Here is a 20,310-nt window from a genome sequence, read left to right as displayed (position 1 = left end):
TTCACAGCACTGGGACCCCCTTTGTTGGTCCCATCCTTACTCCCTCCTCTCTGGAGGTCCTCACCCAGATTCCCACCCTTCTATGTCTCGCTCCACCCAAATGCCCACTTCTCTCTACTTTCCCCATAAGCTCACTGGTGGCCCTAATGGTTAGCAACCCCAGCAGTTCCTTTCTACTGACACTTGAGCTACCAACATTCCTATGACGGAAAAGGAAATACCTCCCCCCTCCCAGATTGGATCTGAATGTGGGGGAGAAAAAAGAAGCAGAAGAGTTAAATTTCCAAGTTAAAATGGGTCTACCCTTCACACCCCAATAGAACTCCCTATCTGGCCCCTTCTCTCCAGTCACAACAGGTCTTGACCTGACCCAGCACCAGCCCAGCCCCCCCCCCCCAGAGCATGGCCTTCCCGGGGCCCCACTCCAGCCCTCAGATCAGGTCTGAGCCCTGGTAACATAACAAAAGGAAAGCCAATGGGGGATGTCTTTGTCCTCAAGAAGAGCTTATTCAATTAAAAACCTTTTCTTTATCCCGAGTTAATCTTTCTTGAGTGTATGTGTGTGTACAAATGTCCTTCCTTTTATGAAATCATGACAATAAATGATAGTTTAAAAAAATCGTTACTTGATAGAATTAAAATCGGGCAGTTCTATGTCTGTTCCCAAAATTAAGGAGTAGTAATTGGGTGATGGGCACATGGGCGTTCATTATAGGTTCCTCTCTATCGTTGAGTGTGTGTGAAATTATATTAGTTTTTAACAAGTCTAGATGATTTGAAAATTTTAACATTAAAAATTAAATCACAAAAAGATTAGAGAGAAAAAGGGGAAGGTAGTAATCTGTGAAATCTAAAAATTCTACAATGGTAAGACCAATGCAGAGTTTCAAAGTCACTCTCCTCCTTAAAGCCCCCTGGCTCTTGATGATTGGCTGAGCTCAAATGTCTCCTCCTTCAGGAAGTTCTCCTGATTTCAACCCTTTGGATTGTGTTAGGATTTTTAAAACATGCAATACCTGACTATTTAGTCAGGGGCACTGACCTCTTTTCCCTTAGATTGTCAAATAAAAAATATGACAGCCAACAAAATAGCCATCTGGTGTGAATGAATCAAAATTATACCCTTTTTTGGGTGTCAAATTGGCAAAAAATATATTTTTTGGTGTGCTGCAGAATTTTAGTAATTCGTTTATGTGTGCCATGGAATAAAAAAGGTTGAACTTGCTGGGTTAGGAGTTATAATAACTGGAGACGTTTGGAACCCACTGACGTTGCCGGAAGCACTGCATTATTTCATTTAATTACAGTGCAGGAGGCCCGGTGACCCCCCTCAGAGTCTGGGATGGAGGAGCCTGAGGCAGGTACCGGCAAGTCCTTGGATGATGAATGAGTAACGAAACCGGTGGGTAGCTGGGCCCGCCCCAGGTGTCCAGGAGGGCAGGTCCCAGCCCTGTCCTGCTGTTCCCTGTAGCCTGCCCGCATGCTCCTGGGTCCAGCCCTGAGCTTGCCCCTCTGGTCCCGTGCTACTCCGGCTCCACACCGTCCTTTCTAAAGGATGGCCACCCCCGAACACGCCCTCCCCTACCCAGCTCTTCCCGGGCCTCCCTCCGAGCATAAACACAAGTTCCTCCTCTAGTCCTCAAGGTCCTGCACCACCCACCCATCATCCCTGCCATCTCTCCCGGCCATGCCCGTCTCCCACCACAGTCCAGCCACACCTGCCTCTCCGGCGCTCCACAGCCTCACCTTGGGGCCTCTGGGCTCTCTCCCTGCGGCCCTGTCCTCCCTGCCCATGGGTGGCAATGCCACCTGCTCAGGGAGGGTCCCCACCCCTCTGCGGCCTGTTTCACAGACCACTCCCCGGTGTTACCTGGGTGGTGCCTGACGGCCCCCACTGCGCGTGAGCCAGGCCCCCCACGGGCCGGGCAGAGCAGGCGCGCACTAGCGGGCTGCCCACGCATGCAGAGCACCCGCAGCCCTGGCCTCCCCCGCACTGCGCGCACACCCGTGGGCGTGATGCTGCGTTCACTGAGCTCGGTTTCACGGGCGCTAACCTTGCCGCCTGCCTTTCTCAGCCCCGCCGACAAATGTCGCCCTCTTGTTGTGCTTTTAGGAATAAGGCAGGTTATTATTAGTAAGTGCACAAGGTGGGGTGCTCCTCGGGGGCCCGGCTTTCGGAGGAAGGTCGTGGGTAAACCCTTCCGTGGGACAAAAGGGACTCCCTAGTTCGCACATTTCTCTTCAAACGGTTAAGGGAACTGGACCAGCCACCTTTTTCTCTTGAAGAGAGTAATGACGTGCTCATGAATCCCGTTTGCTTTATAAAACTCAAGTGTGGAGAATGCGGGCATCGATCCCGCTACCTCTCGCATGCTAAGCGAGCGCTCTACCATTTGAGCTAATTCCCCAGCTGCTTGTCACTTCCGCGGTGGGTACACATTGTGGCTCACGTCATCACCGGTTTCCTCCAGACCCTCCGACCCGCCCGCCCATCTCGCTACCCCATTGGTTCTCTTGCAGTTCCCAGCTCCACGACCACGATTGGTTTGGCTCAATTGGGTTTTAAAAAGCATTGGCTATCGGATTGGTGGTCCGACACGTCCATCTAGGGGAGGCCCTACTGTTGCTACGGCGTAAGGGGTCCCAGCTGGGTTTCTCCTGGTTTCTGATTTGTTTCTCCAGACGCCGGGGGTCCTAGAGATTCCGGATCCGTCAAGTCCATGGGAAAAAAATGCGCCTCTCGCGCTTGACTGACGGGTCCTGAAAGCCAATTGGAGTGAGTGCAACGGGCACGCTGGGCGCTCCAATAGACTGCAGGGGGCGGGAGAGGAAGGCCAATGAGGTGGAGCTGGAGGCAGGGTCAGGATCGCAATTGGCCGCGAGGCGGCCGGAGGGTGGGAAGGGGGAACTCAAGGCCTGCTTGATACGTCCGCCATTTTGGGCGCTTCGCTGATGGTGTCGGTGAGCGCGTTTCCCGCCTGAGCGCAACTAGCGGCGGGTCGCGGGCACCTCCAGGTAGTGAAGGGGGAGGAGGGCGGAGGAGCGGGTGGCGGCTCGGGGTGCGCGGCGCCCGGACGGCGGCGAGGTCCCTCCGCCCGGCCTCGGTGGCGCGGGGAGGGAGCGTCCTGGCCCCCTCCCCTCCCCCCCGGAATTCGCCGGCGGCCGGGGAGGCGCGGCGCTGAGAGGGCTCCCCTGACCGTCCCCGCCTGCGCCTGTCAGCCGCCCGCTTGCCCGCCGCGGGGTGGGACGCTGGCCCGGCGGCGAACTTTGCGCCGGCCTTGCGCGGCGGCGGCGGCGGCGGCGGCGGGCGGACCGGACGCACCCCTAACCCGGCCGGGCCCCGCTCCGCTCCGGCCTATCTGCTCGAGCGCCGCCCCGCGTTCGGGCCCCCGAGCGTATCAAGTTGAGGAGCAACTCGCCGCAGACTCGCGAAGACCATTGTTGGACCCCGTTCCCCGGAAAACAAGTTCTGTGGGTCCCTGTGCACTGGCCGCAGACGCTTCGCACAAGGCGAGCACTAGCTCGGAGCATTTAAATGGCCTCCCGAGCGATCTCTTCACTCGGGTGCTGTGACTCGAGCGCAGACCTGCTCGCGAATGCCTCCCGGGCGCACCGGAGCTCGGGGGGTGGTCCTCCCTGCGGCTGGAGGTACCTCCTCCTGAAAGAAGCCCGTGCGCTGTGAACTTGGAGGGGTTTCCTCCCTCCACCCGGCTTGCTCCGATCGCAGCTGGGACTTGAGGTTGTAGGTGCCCGGCATGAGTCCTCGGTTGTGTGTCTCTGTGTCCTGAGGTTTCAGCCTCCAAGCTTCCTGTGATTTTCCCGGTACTTCAAGTTTTCTCGCTGCGGGTCCCACGGAGCTTTGTTGATGTTTTGCTTTCATGGGAGGGGCACTTGGGTGGTGTTTCCTTTCATCCTCGCAGCGCTCGATAACGTGGATGTTGTCCCACTGGGTGAATTTTACTTGGATTTCGTCCTCAAGGTCATGGTGCAGGTAGGCAGCGAGTGGGAAGGGGACTCCAGGCTTCCAGCCACGAGGATGTCTCCTGAGCGGCGGTGAGGTTGGAGCTTTCTTCACTCGGGGCTTAGACCGCCTGGGTTCAGATCTCCGCGTCTCCACTTTGCAGCTTTGTGACCTTGGGCACGTTGCTCAACCTCTCTGCTTCCTCTGTAATGTGGGGATAATAATAGTGTCTGCCGAGTGAGTTTGTTGGGAGTAAATGAGTTCGTGCATGGAAAGCAGCTAGGAGAGGTGCCTCGAATATAGAGAGGCAGCTTAGTCCTTAGTGGCTATTGTTCATTTAAATTTTGCTTTTAAATGTTTAGGTATTATTGGGAAGCCAAATGAGTGTTTAAGCCCTGCCTCTTGGTGAATGTCTTTAGCAAGCTCTGTGTATTTACGAGTCAGCTGGACTGAGAAAATGAAGTGGAGGTTTTTTTTTTCAATTTGTAATTCATTGAATGAAATGAACGTTTCCAGGAGTAATGATTAGTGGTGGTGCCTCAGAGTGTTTTGTGTAGGAGGTGGTTACATAAAGAAAAGCCCATCAGGAGCTCAAGTTGGATTCTTTTCCTCTGACTTTCGGATGCTACATCTAAGTGACTGGCACCCAAGTCATTAACTCCAGGATTTCTCGGTGTGGTTGCTGTGTATTGAGATCTCCTTCAGTGAAGATAGTTTGGGAAATAACTTGTCCTGGATGGATGCATTTCATTGTGTCTGAGGGAATCCAGAGTGTCTAACTAAATGCCATCCATTTGGTCACACATACTCCTAGTCCTTTAATTCCTGTCCTGTGCTCTTCTTGGTACTGGAGACCATGCCCGCTCACCCTTGGCATTGCTTGCTTGGGACCTGGCTTGCACCGAGAAAGTGTTATTTTGATAGACTCAGTCTTAGGTAGAGATGAGCATCTGTCTGGTGTAACTTTCCCAAGAACAGGAAGAAGATTGTTTGGGATTAGAAAACTAGCTTTTATGTAGCAAAACAAACAAAAAAACTTGCTAGCTTCAGTTAACTGAGAATTTGAAAGTCAGACAATAGCTAGATGTAAAATGAATGATAAGAAAATTAAGACAGCGTGAAGTTTGCTTAGCTTTAAGTTTTTGTATCAATTTGGTACAAATACAATGTTATTAAAGATAAACCAGCAGCTCTTCCTTAAAACAGTATTTGTGGTATTTAGTTTGTTTCTGTGATAAACTTGTGTATCTTTCAGTTTTATAGTTTGTATCTTTGAGAGGCAGCCTGAGTATATATTGCTCTAAAAATTTTATAATGGTTGCATTACCTTTAATAAGAGTGAATAGTAGTGACAGTGAAAGTCTTCTAACAGTCTGCTCAACTAAAACTCAACATTGAGTTTATTTCATAAAAAGCACAAGAAGCTGTGGTTTGGTCCTCATAAGTCAAGATCTGAGCCCCAGTGTGGGTCTCAGTGAGCTTATGGGGAAAGTAGAGAGAAGTGGGCATTTGGGTGGAGAGAGACGTAGAGGGGTGGGAATCTGGGTGATTCACCAGAGAGGAGGTACAGCTTCAAAGATTGGAGCTGTCTTGCCCAGCATGTGTACAGAAGTATCTGTACAGTGAGTAGTGCCAGCTACTTTTCTTGGGTGACATGGGCTAAAAAAATAGACCTGGCCTCCTGGCTTTAAGTAGCTTTCTTCTTATTTTTTTTTAATTATATATATATATATATATATATATATATATATATATATATATATATAATTGATTTTATTTTATTTTTTTTACAGAGAGGAAGGGAGAGGGATAGAGTGTTAGAAACATCAATGAGAGAAACATCGATCAGCTGCCTCTTGCACACCCCCTACTGGGGATGTGCCCGAAACCAAGCAAGGTACATGCCCTTGACCGGAATCAAACCTGGGACCCTTCAGTCCTCAGGCTGACGCTCTATCCACTGAGCCAAACCGGTCAGGGACTTATTTCTTTTCTTAAGAGCACCTCATATGATTGTTTTTTTATTTACTCTAGATCAGTGCTTCTCAACAGGGGGACAGTTTTGCCCCAAAGAAACATTTGGCAATAAACACACACACACACACACACACACACACACACACACACACATATATGTATATATGTATTTATTTTAAATATATTTTTATTGATTTCAGAGAGGAAGGAAGAGGGAGATAGAAACATCAGTGATGAAAGAGAATCATTGAACTTCTGCCTCCTGCACACACACACACACACACACACACCCCACTGGGCCACAACCAGGTATGTGCCCTGACTGGGAATCAAACAGTCACCTCCTGGTTCATCCACGCTCAATCACTGAGCCATGCCGGCGGGCTGGAGATATTTTGACTGTGGGAAATGGGCAATGTGCTATTGGCTTCTAGAGGGTAGAAATCAGGGATGCTGCTAAACATCCTGTAATGCACAGGGCAGCATTTCTTAACCCCCCCCCCCCCCCCCACTTAACACACAAATTATCCAGCTCCAAAATCAATAGTGCCAAGGTTGAGAAACCCTGCTCTAGATAAATGCTAGCCTGGCCTCCTTTAGAATCATTTGGGATACTTTGTATGACCATGGATGATGGATGATGGATCCCATCTCTGGAAATTTGTGGAGGGATTGATAGTATATATTTTTAAAAGCTCCCTAGGCAGTACTGAAGTGCAGCTAGGTTTTGGAAACATTGTGCTACACCAGAAATGTTAGGGGCTACTTGGTCAAAGAATCCTTCAGGTGATTTGTACGGTGTCTATTGTATGTAGCTTCTACCTTGGAGGGTGCTTAGTTAACAGGAGAGATGGTATACATACATTATTTTCAGGTGCCTGAAAACTGAACTTTAAATGAAAATTTTAATGACTTGATTTTATAAGGTAATTTAGAAATGTTTCTTCCCGTGAAAATAATTACCATATTGCGCCCTGGCTGGGTGGCTCAGTTGGTTGGAATGTTGTCCCATATACCAAAAGGTTTCGAATTCGAGTCTCAGTCAGGGCACATACCTAGGTTGTGAATTCAATTCCTTGGGGGGTGGGGGGCAGCGCACGTACAGGAAGCAGCCGATCTGTATTTCTCTCTCTCATCGATGTTTCCCTTGATGAGGGTTAAACAAAAATTACCGTATTGTGCTGAACTTAGCAGCTCTCTCAGGTATTTAGGGTTGTTTGCTCCTATGCTAAATAACCTTAAACTGTGGTTTTTGAGTTTTGTATCTTTTGCCCTCATCTTGCTTGTCATCTGTCAGTTCTGTTTTTAGACGCCAGCTTCATCATTATCTTTTTTTATTCCGAGAGTTGGCCTGTATCAGTTTGCCAATTCTTCCCTTTGAGGGCAAGAGAGAGGCATACTCTGTGCTTAACCTTTCACACAGTGACCTTGACAGCTGGTAAAGAGGGGTCCTCAGGTCCTGGATTCTGACACAGGTGTTTGACTTCCTGAGAAATATGAGGTGCAGTAGTAGGGAGAAGGGCAGAAATTCTTTTCTCTTACACACTTAACATTTAGGATATCTAGTTTATTGAATGGAAGAATGTAGTGTACTAGTAAAAGCTATACAAATTTTCAGCAACTTAATGTTGTTAATATCTAGATTCTAGACATACAAAAAAGATCACGCAGGCACTTTCTAATCTTACATCCTGAAATTTGGCTTATGGTCATCTACTTCTTCTGATCTTCATTTATTTGGTCAGCAAATATACTGAGTCCTTACTCTGCCAGGAACTGTATTAGGGATTCACTCATGAACAGGGGCTTAAGGACTTGGGTGAGACAGGAATGAAAAGAGGTACAGTTTTGGCTGGGAGACCAGATAACAAAAGCTTGTTAAATTGTACGAGTATGTGGAATAAGTAGTCTCTTGGAGGCCCTCAAGGCCTCAGAGGAAAGAGCTTATATTTGCTAGTAAGGTGGTTGAGATTGCCAGAAGTCTTTTGCCAGAGAATAAAGGAGTTACACCTTTGTTTCTCCTACGTATTAAATTGTTATGTTGACTTGCGTCCTTGGTTTGGTGTGTCTTAAAAAGCAATGCCATTCTTCCCATGCTGGTGAAGCTGTTTTATGACAGATATTACCCTATATAATAAAATGCTAATATGCAAATTGTCCTCCCGAACGGGTGTTCTATCAGGACTTCAACTGGGGGGCAGGACCAGCCATCCGTCCAACCTTCCGCCCCGGGCCTCTAGTTGATCTATAATATCTTTTGCTCCATAGATATTGGTTGTCAGTCAAACTTGAAACAGTGACTGGCTCCATACTGATCAGGGCTTGATGTAGGTTGATGCTAAACATCTTGCGTATCCTTGAAATTGATGGTGCTTCCAGTGGGATCGAGGTTGACTGGAGATTTGTTTTTGTGGCCTTTTGACTTTGGCTTTAGGCTTAGTTCCCATGAGAACCCCTTTTCTTGCTCTCCCTCCCACTTTCCTTTTCTTTCCTGGGAGAAGGGGAGATATTAGTTACTAGTTGCATTAATACCCATTTTATTTCAGTTTTTGGATGACGATGAACTGACATCTGGATACCAGGTAAATTGGCTGGATGGTAAAGAAGCAAGTAAAAGGGATCTTGGCAGTACTTGAAAGGCTCCTTACTTTAACTGGGACATTTTTATGTCACAGACTTGGCAAAGAACTGAGTTTACTCTGAGTAGAGGCAGTTTACTACTTGAAACATACAGCTGGCTAGTGTTGACTGGTTTTATAAGTATGTATTAGTGAAGGCTACATAGTCTATGAATTTATATAAATAGTTTGATAAGTTACAAACATCTTTTTACTGATAAAAGGAGGTTCTGATTTTGTATTTAACAACTCTTGAGAAAACTAGGATACTATTAGTTCCAGAATTTCTTATGTGGAATATACACAGATTTTGGATGGTTTGTGTGCCCCAGAGGTTAACTGCCATGAAATCTGGTTGCCTAAAGGAAAGTGGAGTGAAAGATTGTTTTTTTGGTACATTAGAGAGCAGAACTAAAAAGGCTGCAGAAAAAATAAAAATTAATAGTGCAGAAGTAAGAGTATGATTGAATGTTGAGTCGGCAGACTTGGAGAAAGCTGTGCAGATTGCTAGTTGGATTCTTTAGTTCTCTGTACGTGGATGCATATCTGAACAACAGTGATGGTGTTAGAGAGACACTTTGACAAAAAGAGAAAGCAGAGTTTGCTTGATAACGTGTGGCACTCTGAAACCCTAATCAGGGTAAGTAAAGCAGCTGTGTTACACCATCCACGAGGCACGTTGCATGGTGGCCTAGTAGTTAATAGACATTGGTTGGACCTGGATGAAATCTGGCCTTTTTTTAAAAAAATTAATTTATTTTTTGTTTTGGTGCCCTGACTGGGAATCAAACCAGCAACCTTTTAGTGTACGGGACAACGCCTAACAGCCAACAAACTGAGCCACACTGGCCAGGGCAAATCTGGGCTTTCAATCCCAGGTAGGGGCAGAAACATTGACAAGTATTGACTCGGGTGTTTGGGGCTTCCTTTCATGAGAATCATGGTTTTGGAGCTAGAACATAACTTAGAGATTATTATCTTAGAGAAAAATTTAGGCCAGATTGGAGAAGGGACATGTGATTCCTTAGGGTTTTGCTGACTCTACTAGACCACAATTCCAAGTGTAATTTGTTTCAAGAGTGACATCACAGGTGGATCTCACTGAGAGTTAAGAACAAAGAAATAAATGAATTATTTCCTTTGGTGGTAGTACATGCCAGTTTTTGTCATTGTAGTGAATGAGGGAAGTAGTGTCTCCTGGTTTTTTGTTGTTGACAAAGATACACAGGGGTTCTCTTGTCTCTGGACCATGGGTAGGTCTCATCTGCCTCTGTTGGCTGTGAGTTCAGGAGACCCTGCCCCTTGTGATTAAATAACACTCTTTGAATGAGCCCCACCCCTCTCTTCCTTTCCACTGTGGATCTCTTGTCCTTGCTTTATTACATTGGATCCAACAACTATCCAGGGTAATAAACATCCATCATAGGTATAGTATTTTAAGCTAAGGGAGTTTTCATAAATTAGTACCTGTTTTCTGTCCCCAGTTCAGAGTATGTTATGGAGGTCAAGAGTACTCAGAGTCTAAAATAGCTGGTTTTGAGTTCTGGCTCCCACAGTTTTCCAGCTATGAGAAAATATTAGTGAATATTAAATATAGACTAATTAGCACAATGCCTAGCTCAAGAGTAATATTTGTATTAATTTTATTACTGTCACCAATCTTCCTAATAATAATAGAAGTAACTGCAGAAATGACTCTAATATAAGGTGAAGTGAATGCCCTGAAGAAGTGAAATGGGATCATAGAGGACCTCTGAGGTCTAACCAGTTGTTCTGGGGAAATAGAGGGTGATGGTATTGGGTCAGGGGAGGTTATGGAGTTAGTGTTTGTATGCAAATGTGTTATTTTCTAAATTTAGATTATGTTATTGAACTCTCTCTGCCATTATAAAGGTAACTCTGCTTTGAAGCCTCCCATATTAAAACATATTTTCTCAGTATACTGTGCTCTTGAAGAAAAATCACATCTGCTTTGAAGCATCAGTGCGTTTTAACAGATGATTGATTTTTTTTAATTTTGTACTTAACTTCTTTACAAATTTCACATTATTACCAGACAACTCTTCTGTAAAGGGCCAGTTAGTAAAATTTGAAGGCTCTGGGGGCTATATTGTTTATATAACTACTCAACCCCACAGTTGTGTGAAAGCAGCCATAGGCAACATGTAAACAAATGAAGGTGGCTGTCTTCCAATAGTTTTATTTACAAAATCAGGTGGTGGGCTGGATTTGGCCAGTCCTGTGCTAACCTTTTTATTTTAATTTTTAATAAAACCATATGTTCAAAGAATAATATCAGCATGTGTACAGACATTAAATGCTAAAATAATAATTGTGTACCCATTAACCAGCTTAAGAAATACGATGTTGCCACATCTTTGGCTCCCTGTAAGTTCGCACCAGACCACTTCTTCCCTCTTCTGACCTCCCCAAGGCAAGCACTCCCCTGCATGTATCATTTTCATGCTTTACTTTAAGGTGTTGCCATCTGTGAATGTATCCTTATAACTTAATTTTTGTATGTCTTCAATGAATTTTACCCCCTTATTGTTTTTGAGGTTCATTTATTCAAATACTAGAGGCCAGGTGCATGAGATTCGTGCACTGGGGGGGGGGGCACGGTCCTTCAGCCCGGCCTGAGCCCTCTCATAGTCCGGGAGCCCTCAGTCGGACATCCTTAGCACTGCCATCCTTAGCGCTGCAGCGGAGGCAGGAGAGGCTCCCGCTGCGTTCGCCAGCTGTGAGCCTGGCTTCTGGGGTTCTGGCTGAGCAGCACTCCCCCTGTGGAAGTGCACTGACCCATCAGGGGGCAACTCCTGCATTGAGCGCCTGCCCCTGGTGGTCAGTGTGCATCATAGTGACTGGTCGTTCTGCCATTTGTCGATTTGCATATTACCCTTTTATTATATAGGATGTGTACTTATCATGTCTTAGGCATTAAGACTCATGTTCTCATGCTGGGTATATTAGCAGTGAGGAAAGCAGAAAAAAGTATCTGTCTTCACAGAGTTTACATTTTAATGGGGAAAGACACTTCACAGCCCTGGCCAGTGGGGTGTGGTTCAGTTGAATCATAGTCCCATACATGAAAAAGTAGCGAGTTCTATTTTCCCTTTCTCTCTGAAATCAATTTAAAAATAAAAGAAAAAAAATAATTCACAGAAAAGTTAGCTGTAACAATCATGTGATCATCAGGGAGAAAAGTAAAGCAGGGGAGTGGGTAGGTGGGTGAGTGAGGGCTGTTTGCAGGTTGAAATATGGTGATCAGAGTGGGCCTCCCTGAGAAAGGGAACCTTTTAACAGGAGGTCAGGGAGAGAGCCTTGTGGCTATGGGTGTGGGTGGGGTGGGAGGAGAGCCTAGTGTGCCTGAGGTACTCAGAGGGCGGGAGGGAGGGGCAGTAGGAAGAGGCCAGCCTGGCTGGCAGTAGAGCCCAAGGGAGAGTGGTGGCAGATAAGGTCAGAGGGGATTAAGGTGGAGTGGGAGCCCATCACACAGGCTTTTGCTAGTATTTTGTCTTTTTCTCTGAATGAGATGGGAAATAGTGGTGTTTTGAGCAGCTGTGTGATCTGATTTGTATATTTAAAAGGTCCCCCTAAAGCGGTGTTAAGAATAGCTGTCTTGCCGAAACCGGTTTGGCTCAGTGGATAGAGCGTCGGCCTTCGGACTGAAAGGTCCCTGGTTCAATTCCGGTCAAGGGCATGTTACCTGGGTTGCGGGCACATCCCCAGTGGGAGATGTGCAGGAGGCAGCTGATCGATGTTTCTCTCTCATCGATGTTTCTAACTCTCCATCTCTCTCTCCCTTCCTCTCTGTAAAAAAATCAATAAAATATATATTTAAAAAAAAAAAAAAAAAAAGGAATAGCTGTCTTGCCGAACCGGTTTGGCTCAGTGGATAGAGCGTTGGCCTGCGGACTGAAGGGTCCCGGGTTCGATTCCGGTCAAGGGCATTTACCTTGGTTGCGGGCACATCCCCAGTGGGGGGCATGCAGGAGGCAGCTGATTGATCTCTCTCATCGATGTTTCTAGCTCTCTATCCCTCTCCTTTCTTCTCTGTGAAAAATCAATAAAATATATTAAAAAAAAAAAAAAAAGAATAGCTGTCTTGCCCAGCCAGTGTGGCGCAGTGGTTGAGCATTGGCCTGTGAACCAGGAGGTCATGGTTCAGTTCCCAGTCGGCATATGCCTGGGTTGCAGACTTGATCACCAGTGTGGGGTGTGCAGGAGGCAGCCCCTCAGTGATTCTCTCTCATCATGGATGTTGCTATCTCTCTCTCCCTCTAGAGGCCCTTCCTCTCTGAAATCAACAAAACAATACATATTTTTAAAAGAATAGCTGTCTTGTGCTGCTGCAAAATAATGGCAGCTGGGACTGACGGGAAACACAGGTGTCAGTGAGAAGCAAGCAGTTGGATTCTGGGTGCGTCTTGAAAGTAATGACAATGTGATTTTCTGAGAGGGAGTGAAGGATGATAATACTGGGGATTTTTGCCGCTGTGGGAGTTGCCATTTATGAAGAAAGGGAAGACTGAGGGAGGCACAGGTTGTGGAAGAAAGATGCATTGGGATGGGGATGTGTTAAGTTTGAAACTTTTAGAGCCTGCTGGAGACATGTAGGATTAAAACTTTTGAAGTTGAGGGAAAGATTGGGGCTGAAGATAGAAATATGAGACACCTGTAAGTCCTGAGATTGAGTGAAAGCACTGAGGAATGAGGGCTGAGTCAGCAAGGGAAGCAGGGCTTGTGGTAGAGGTGAACCATGTGAGCCCATCTAAGCAGTGCATCTATGAAACCAAGGAGAATATTGTCATGGAGGAGGCAGTGAGACCTGTGCTCAAGGCTATTGCTGTAAGGTCAAGTCGAAGGAGGGTCAAGGCTTGTTTGGAGGCTTTGGCAGCACAGAACATTGATGACCTTGACAAGAGCAGTTTCTAGAGGGTGGTGCCGGAAAAACCTGGGAAGGAGGGTTCATGAAGAACTGAGAGAAGAGGACCTCAAGTAGAGAAAGCTCTTTAGCAGGCGCCAGGACGCTGCAATGGGATTTGGAACTCTGAGAAGGTTTTTTTGAGGTGGGAGGAATTACTGCATTTTTGTCATGTTGATGGGAAATGATTCTGTACAGAGTGACCAACTTGATGAAGTGGGAGAGGGGGCACTTGCTGGAGCCTTGCTTTTGGGAAGGTCACAGGATGGGCCGAGTGGAGAGTCCACAGGCTCTTGAGAAGAGGGAGACAGAGTTGGGATAGTGGGGTCGGTCAGGTGGACATTGTCTCCTGTCTTCCCAGTGAAATAGGAAGGCATTGTCAAGTGGAAATGAAGGTGAGTAGGGGCTAGTACAGTGATGGCGAACCTATGACACGCGTGTCAGAGGTGACATGCGAACTCATTTTTTTGGTTGATTTTTCTTTGTTAAATGGCATTTAAATATATAAATAAATATAAAAAGTATACATCTTTGTTTTACTATGGTTGCAAATATAAAAAAATTTCTATATGTGGCACGGCACCAGAGTTAAGTTAGGGTTTTTCAAAATGCTGACACACCCAGCTCAAAAGGTTCGCCATCACTGGGCTAGTGAGATGTGGGGAGAGAGGAGAAGGTATGGAATAGTCTGTTGTTAAGTATGATAAGAATGTGAATGGAGCCGAAATCGGTTTGGCTCGGTGGATAGAGCGTCAGCCTGCAGACTGAAAGGTCCCTGGTTCAATTCCGGTCAAGGGCATGTACCTGGGTTGCGGGCACATCCCCAGTAGGAGATGTGCAGGAGGCAGCTGATCGATGTTTCTCTCTCATCGATGTTTCTAACTCTCTATCTCTCTCCCTTCCTCTCCGTAAAAAATCAATAAAATATATTTTTTTAAAAATGAATGTGAGTGGATTAGCAACATGGAATGGCTTAGCTGAGGGGAGTGATCTGAAGGAAACAGCAATTGTGTTCTGTTTAGCAGAGGCAGAGTAGACAGTGCTGGGTTGTGCTGGAGTTTTTGCCCCCGCCTCGTTCCCCAGCAAAAGTGGCAATGCCAGAACAGGTCAAGGAAGTGAGTCTGCTGGTGGGGCATGAAGTCGAAGCTGGGAAGGGAGGAAGTGAGGGCATGTCGGTAGTGAGGGTTGTCAACAGTGATGCGTGTAGCTGTGGTTCATTCCTGTTCACTTCTGTGTCCTGTTTTAGACTGAATACATCTCATTTTATTTTGCCCTATCATTGGAAGGTAGGATTGTTCCCAGCAAAGAAACAATGATATTATGAACAAGTGCAAAACAGTTCTTTAGGGTATAGACCTTGAAGGGTAGTGGGAACTGTACATCTTCAACTAAAGTAGCTGGTGCAAATGGTTTTCCAAAATGGTTGTCCAGTTTACCTTCCTACCAGCACTGTTGTTCTACATCCTTGCTAACCCTTGGTGTTGTCAGACTTTCTTTATTTGCTATTTTGTTGGGTGTGAACTTACATGTCATTTTTTAAAAAATAACAGCTTTATTGATATAATTCACATACCATAGAGTTCACCCATGTACTAAAAATTTAGTGGGTTTTAGTATACATTGTTCACAGATTGTGTAATCTTCATCACAATCTAATTTTAGAACATTTTCATCACCCAAAAAGAAACCTTGTACCCAATAGTAGTTTTCTTCATTTCTGTCTAATCCTTAGACAACTATTAATAAACTTTCTATAGATTTGCCTATTCTAGAAATTTTGAATGAATGGAATCATACTACATATATAAATGGAATCATACAATATGTGGTCTTTGGCTCCTTTCACTTAGCAAAATGTTTTCAAGGTTCATCCATGTTGTAGTGTGTGTCATTATCAGTACTTATTTGCTTGTCATTGCTGAATGATACTCCATTGTATGGCTATATCGCATGTTATTTATCCATTCACTAGTTGATAAACATTTGGGTTGTTTCCACTTTTTTACTGTTATTAACACATTGTTTGCGGGTAGTTTTTATCGCGCGCTAACAGGTGGCGCGGGCCATTTTTGCTAATTTTTTGCGCAAATGGCAGCGTTCAGTAAAATTACGATAACTTTAGTTTACGTATTTATACGTTACCCGCATTCTACCGCCAGTCTATGAAAAACGTATTAATATGTGTCCCGTGCTCTACTACACTGGTAGAACGTATAAATACATAAAACGTGTAAACACGTTTCCCGCATACAATGTGTTAATACTACTATTATGAGCATTTGTGTACAAGTTTTTGGGTGAACATATGTTTATTTCTCTTGTATACTTAGGAGTGGAATTATTGGGTAATGTGGTTACTATGTTTGGATTTTGAAGAACTACCTAACTGATTTACAAAGTGGTTATACCATATCAGCACTACATCAGGGTTCCAGTTTCTCCATGTTCTTGCTAACATTTACTGTTTTCCATTAAAAAAAAAAATTGTAGCCATTTTATGAGTGTGACCTGTGGTATCTCATGTGGTTTTGATTTGCCTTCCCCTAATGATAATGCTATTGAACATCTTTTCATGTGATTCTTGGCCTTTTGTATATCTTTAGAGGAAAGTATTTAAAAACGTTACCCATTTTGTTAATTTGTTTTTGAATGGTTTTAATGTTCTTTTCTATGGTTACTAGTGAAGTATCTTTTAGCTTCTTGGATTTCCACTTTTGTGAAATGCCTGTTTGTGTATTTTATTTTATTGAGTTTGATTTTTCTTATTGTAGGAATTAACATTCTGTTTAATACTCTTTTATTATCTGTGTGACAGATAATCTCTTCAGTTTGTGAATTGTCTTTACTATTTTTATGGAATCTTTAAAAAGTGGTTATTTGAAAGCATGGAATAAAAGGACAAAAAAGGATCTCAGTGTTCTAATCTTCTAGCCTTCATGCTACACAGGTAGAAGAGAAAATATATTTTTGGTTTATAGGTAGTTGTCTTTTAAAAAGTTTTATGGTTTTTCTTATAAGTCTTGCACATCTTTTGTTAGATTTATTCTTTAGGTACGTTATAGGTGGGGGTTTTTTCTATTGTAAATAAATTTTTTAAGTTAAATTTTCTATTTATTGATAAATGGAAATGCAGGTGACTTTATAGTATGTATCTTACCAAACCCTGGTTCAGGAATTCTGCAGTGAGCACCTTTGACAGATAGGAATGACTTTTGAATGGTCTTATCCCTAATCAGAACTTTTGTCATCTTTTGGTCAAAATTGGCCTTTGAGATTGTCTAATTATGGCAGCTTTAGGATGTGTAGTGGACTCTGTGTTTCGGTTGTAGCTAATAAGGACCTCTTTAACTCTGTAACTCAAAAGAAAACAAAGTTCGTTTTTTAAAAATTTTATTTTATTTAAAGTATTACAGATAGTAGTACATATGTCTCGTTTTGAGGAGCGGGGCGGAAAAGAGGCAGGAACAGTGTGGACGTGGCATTGTGGAGTCATTGTTTTAAGTTTGTCAAGTGTTTTTCCTAGTAACTGAGAATTGTTTTCTCTTGTTCCTCAAGAATTTGGTTCCAGGTTTTTAGTTCCTTTATTAATAATTGCAAAGATTGTGCCATTTTATGACTTCCAAAGTTTCAGCTGGGAAAGTGCTGTGAAATGGTTAACAGTGCTGGTTGGTGGTGGTTATTGATGTATTTAATTCTTTAGTATTCTGAAGAGTAGTAGATACTTAGGTCTCAGTACTTGTCATTGTTGCTGAAGATGTTTGTTCTGTGTAAGAATGTGTTCTTCACCCTTAAGAAAGGGTTTACTTCCTTTTCCAGTAGTAATTCTTAAAGTGTGGATAGGATGATTCTGCAGGTTAAAAATCCCAAGATTTAGCATTGTTTCAGCACTGCAAATCAAATTTTTGTTATCAAAAACTTTTTTCTGAGAAGTAAAAAATCCTTATTTAGAAAATATTTTATAGGTCCAATGTGAAACTTTATTGTGACATTTTAGACTGTAAAACTGAACTGAAAGGAAAAATTAATGTGAAATTGAAATTTTATTTGAAATACTCTCTGCATTTTGTCTAGACCAGCATGTTTTGGAAATTTGATCTTCACTCATCATCCCACATAGACACACTTCTAGAAAGAGAAGATGTAACACTGAAGGAGTTAATGGATGAGGAAGATGTTTTACAGGAATGTAAAGCTCAGAACCGCAAACTTATAGAGTTTCTGTTAAAAGCAGAATGTCTCGAAGATTTAGTCTCGTTCATTATAGAAGAACCACCTCAAGACATGGATGAAAAGATCAGATACAAGTAAGAAATTCAATATTCTCTTTAGGGTGGGACTGAAGTGAAGGGGGGTAGAATATTCATTCTCGTTAAAAACAAGTGTTCTGTATTTCACTCAGAAGGGCAACGTGTTCTATAAGTAGTGATGAAGTTTCTTAAAATAGTAAGGCCATCTAAGTAAGTATTTTCTCTTCTTTGAAAATAGGAAGATAGAGGTTACGTGATCATCCAAGATCACACAATGAATCTAAGCTGGAGCTCGGGTTCTGAAGAACCTTGCTGATAAAATAAATTCTGACCTTTTGTTACCTAAAAGTAAGGGTGCGTGTCTTGGTGAACATTAGTGTCACTAAATTTAAGCATGTAACACCTTGAATAATTACAGTGGACTTACCTACTCACTAGTTTCACCTGCTTACAAGGAGAATGTTAGTACAGTGGGACCCTTTATCACTATCTCGATGAAACTTTGTATTCGGACCCCTGGAAACTCTGAATATTCCATATGTATTTGAAGTATTGGGATTTCAGTTAGTTATTTTTCCATCTCCAACCATTGAAATATTTGGCTCGCCTCCCACCTTTCCCCCAGGAAAATAGTACAAATTCAGGAACAAAAAATTATTGATTATGCGCTAAATAAACTTCATGGACTAGGAAGAATTATGGTGGTTTATTTTTATCCTCCACCCCAAGGGGCGGGGAATATATATATATATATATATATATTTTTTTTTTTAGAGAGAGAGCAAGAGAGGAACATCAATGTGAGAGAGAAGCATCAATCGGTTGCCTCCTGTACACATCCTGACCAGGCATTGAACCAGAAACCTAGATGTGTGCCCTGACCGGGAATTGAACCTGCAACCTTTTGGTGTATGAGACAAACTCTAGCCAACTGAGCCACCTGGCCAGGGCGGAAGAATTATATTTTTTAGTTGGTTCTCTTTTGTCCTTTCTTTTTAGATATCTTTTCATTTGTGGTGAGAATTTTGCTGTCAGGGAAATAATAATTATTAATGTTTTTAGTCATGTTCTCTGTCAGCCATGAAGATTGACAACTAGCATTCAATGACAGCCTCCACTCAGAGGTCAGTGTCTGAAAAAAGAAAAGGAAAGAAATTTGGTGTCAGAAATACTAGTGTATTCCCATCCCTCAAGAGATAGACACTGTGATACTTTGGAATTCCTGCCACATGTGGGGTGCTGCTTGTTTGGGGCTTATGCTGGTAGGAGACACTATGGTGTGGGCTTTGTATCAGATCCTCCTAGGAGAGGTGTGGCCGTCCCCTCTTAACAAGCTCTGAGAACTTGAGCAGGGGACTTGCCCTTCTGGATTCTGATTCTTCCTGTACTGAATGAAGTTAATACCTCTTTAACTGGGGAAGTGTAGGCACGCCTATGGAAAGTGCTTATTTTACCAAAAAAGTAGTGTGGCTTTTGTTATGCCATGCCAGCATTTTGGTGGGGTTTTTTATTTGTTTACGTTTTTCTGGTGGGGTTTTTTTGTACTACATTTGAAGTTGCAAAAGGAGGTGTGCCTTTCCTGGACACAGCCTTCTGGATGGCACCATTTCAAGAGAGCATAACCTGGGCAGAGCTGTTCTCTGCTATGCTTCTGGCCTAGGCAGTGCCATCAGCTGTGTATGTTACATACAGCTGGATGACTCAGGCAACAGGATTAGTGTAGAGGGGATTTTCCACTGGGATCTGAAAGCTTTTCAGAGTTAGGGTTGACAATAGTCATCTAAGGACATTGAGACTGGTGTTTTGTAGTTTCGGGATGATGGAGTGATTGCTGTATTTTGTGAAGTTTATGACTATATATTAGTTATAAACTCATCACTGTTCTAACTTAGTTCGGTGGTCATATACAATGTATTAAAGGATTGTCATTTTATACTAACCTTTTTAATTCTAATGACAGATACCTCAGTTTAAATAATTTAGCATAAATTTGAATTAACAGAACTTTTAAAATAGGCCCTTAGTAGAAGTATAAATCCAAAAACTAAAATGCTGTTGGTAGGGTCAAAGTTCCCACAGAGGGACTGCGGACTTCTAGAGGCAAGAGGAAGACCAGAAGGGGCTGCTTCCCTGAGAGCTGAGGGAAGACGGGCTGTGGGAAGAAGGGACGGGGCAGTGGGACAGGGCTGCTGCCTACTGGCCAGGTGACTGTTGGTGTTTGCATCATGGAGCCATGGGCCCTGGATGCCTTTGAGGAAGAATTAGAGACAAACCTGAGACAGCTCTTTCATGTAGTTTCCTAGAAAGGGAGCAGAGGGAGAAAGTGGGAGCTACAGGCAGATGTGGGTCAGGAGTGGGTGGCGTTGGCTTTTACCCTACATGGGAGAAATAGTGGCCTGTTTATATGCTGGTGAGAATGGTGCAGTTCAGAGGGAAATGATGGTGTAGTGTAGATTGAGGAGGATTGGAGATTGAGTGATGTGCTGTGCTTGAGTGGGTGGGTGGGGACGAGATCAAGAGGACAAGTGACCAGCAGCTTTAGGATCAGGCTGGCTCCCAGGTCAGGGTACAGTCAACCAGGGT

General features: G+C 44.0%; 1 protein-coding gene and 1 non-coding gene across 18 annotated transcripts in view; one reads left to right on the top strand and one right to left on the bottom strand.

Moving 5' to 3' along the window:
* Nucleotides 1-2,335: 2,335 nt before the first annotated feature.
* TRNAA-AGC (transfer RNA alanine (anticodon AGC)) lies at nucleotides 2,336-2,408 on the bottom strand. The gene has a single exon. It is a non-coding gene; the product is annotated as a tRNA-Ala (tRNA).
* Nucleotides 2,409-2,861: 453 nt separating this feature from the next.
* Nucleotides 2,862-20,310, top strand: part of PPP6R3 (protein phosphatase 6 regulatory subunit 3) — a 78,386-nt gene continuing 60,937 nt past the window's right edge. For 12 of the 17 annotated variants that reach the window (XM_059709839.1, XM_059709838.1, XM_059709837.1 and 9 more), the window contains exons 1-2: nucleotides 2,862-3,015; nucleotides 17,552-17,784. In XM_059709839.1, coding sequence (XP_059565822.1) covers nucleotides 17,558-17,784 — 227 coding nt within the window. In that variant the 5' untranslated portion in view covers nucleotides 2,862-3,015; nucleotides 17,552-17,557. Of the gene's footprint in view, nucleotides 3,016-3,137; nucleotides 3,511-3,695; nucleotides 3,823-17,551; nucleotides 17,785-20,310 lie in introns of those variants that run through there. The other 5 variants (XM_059709825.1, XM_059709835.1, XM_059709836.1 and 2 more) reach the window with 5 other exon arrangements.

Source organism: Myotis daubentonii, chromosome 9, assembly GCF_963259705.1.
Source record: "Myotis daubentonii chromosome 9, mMyoDau2.1, whole genome shotgun sequence".
Taxonomy (NCBI): Eukaryota; Metazoa; Chordata; class Mammalia; order Chiroptera; family Vespertilionidae; genus Myotis; species Myotis daubentonii.
Note: the sequence above shows the minus strand (reverse complement) of the source record. Positions and strands in the feature narration are given on the sequence as shown.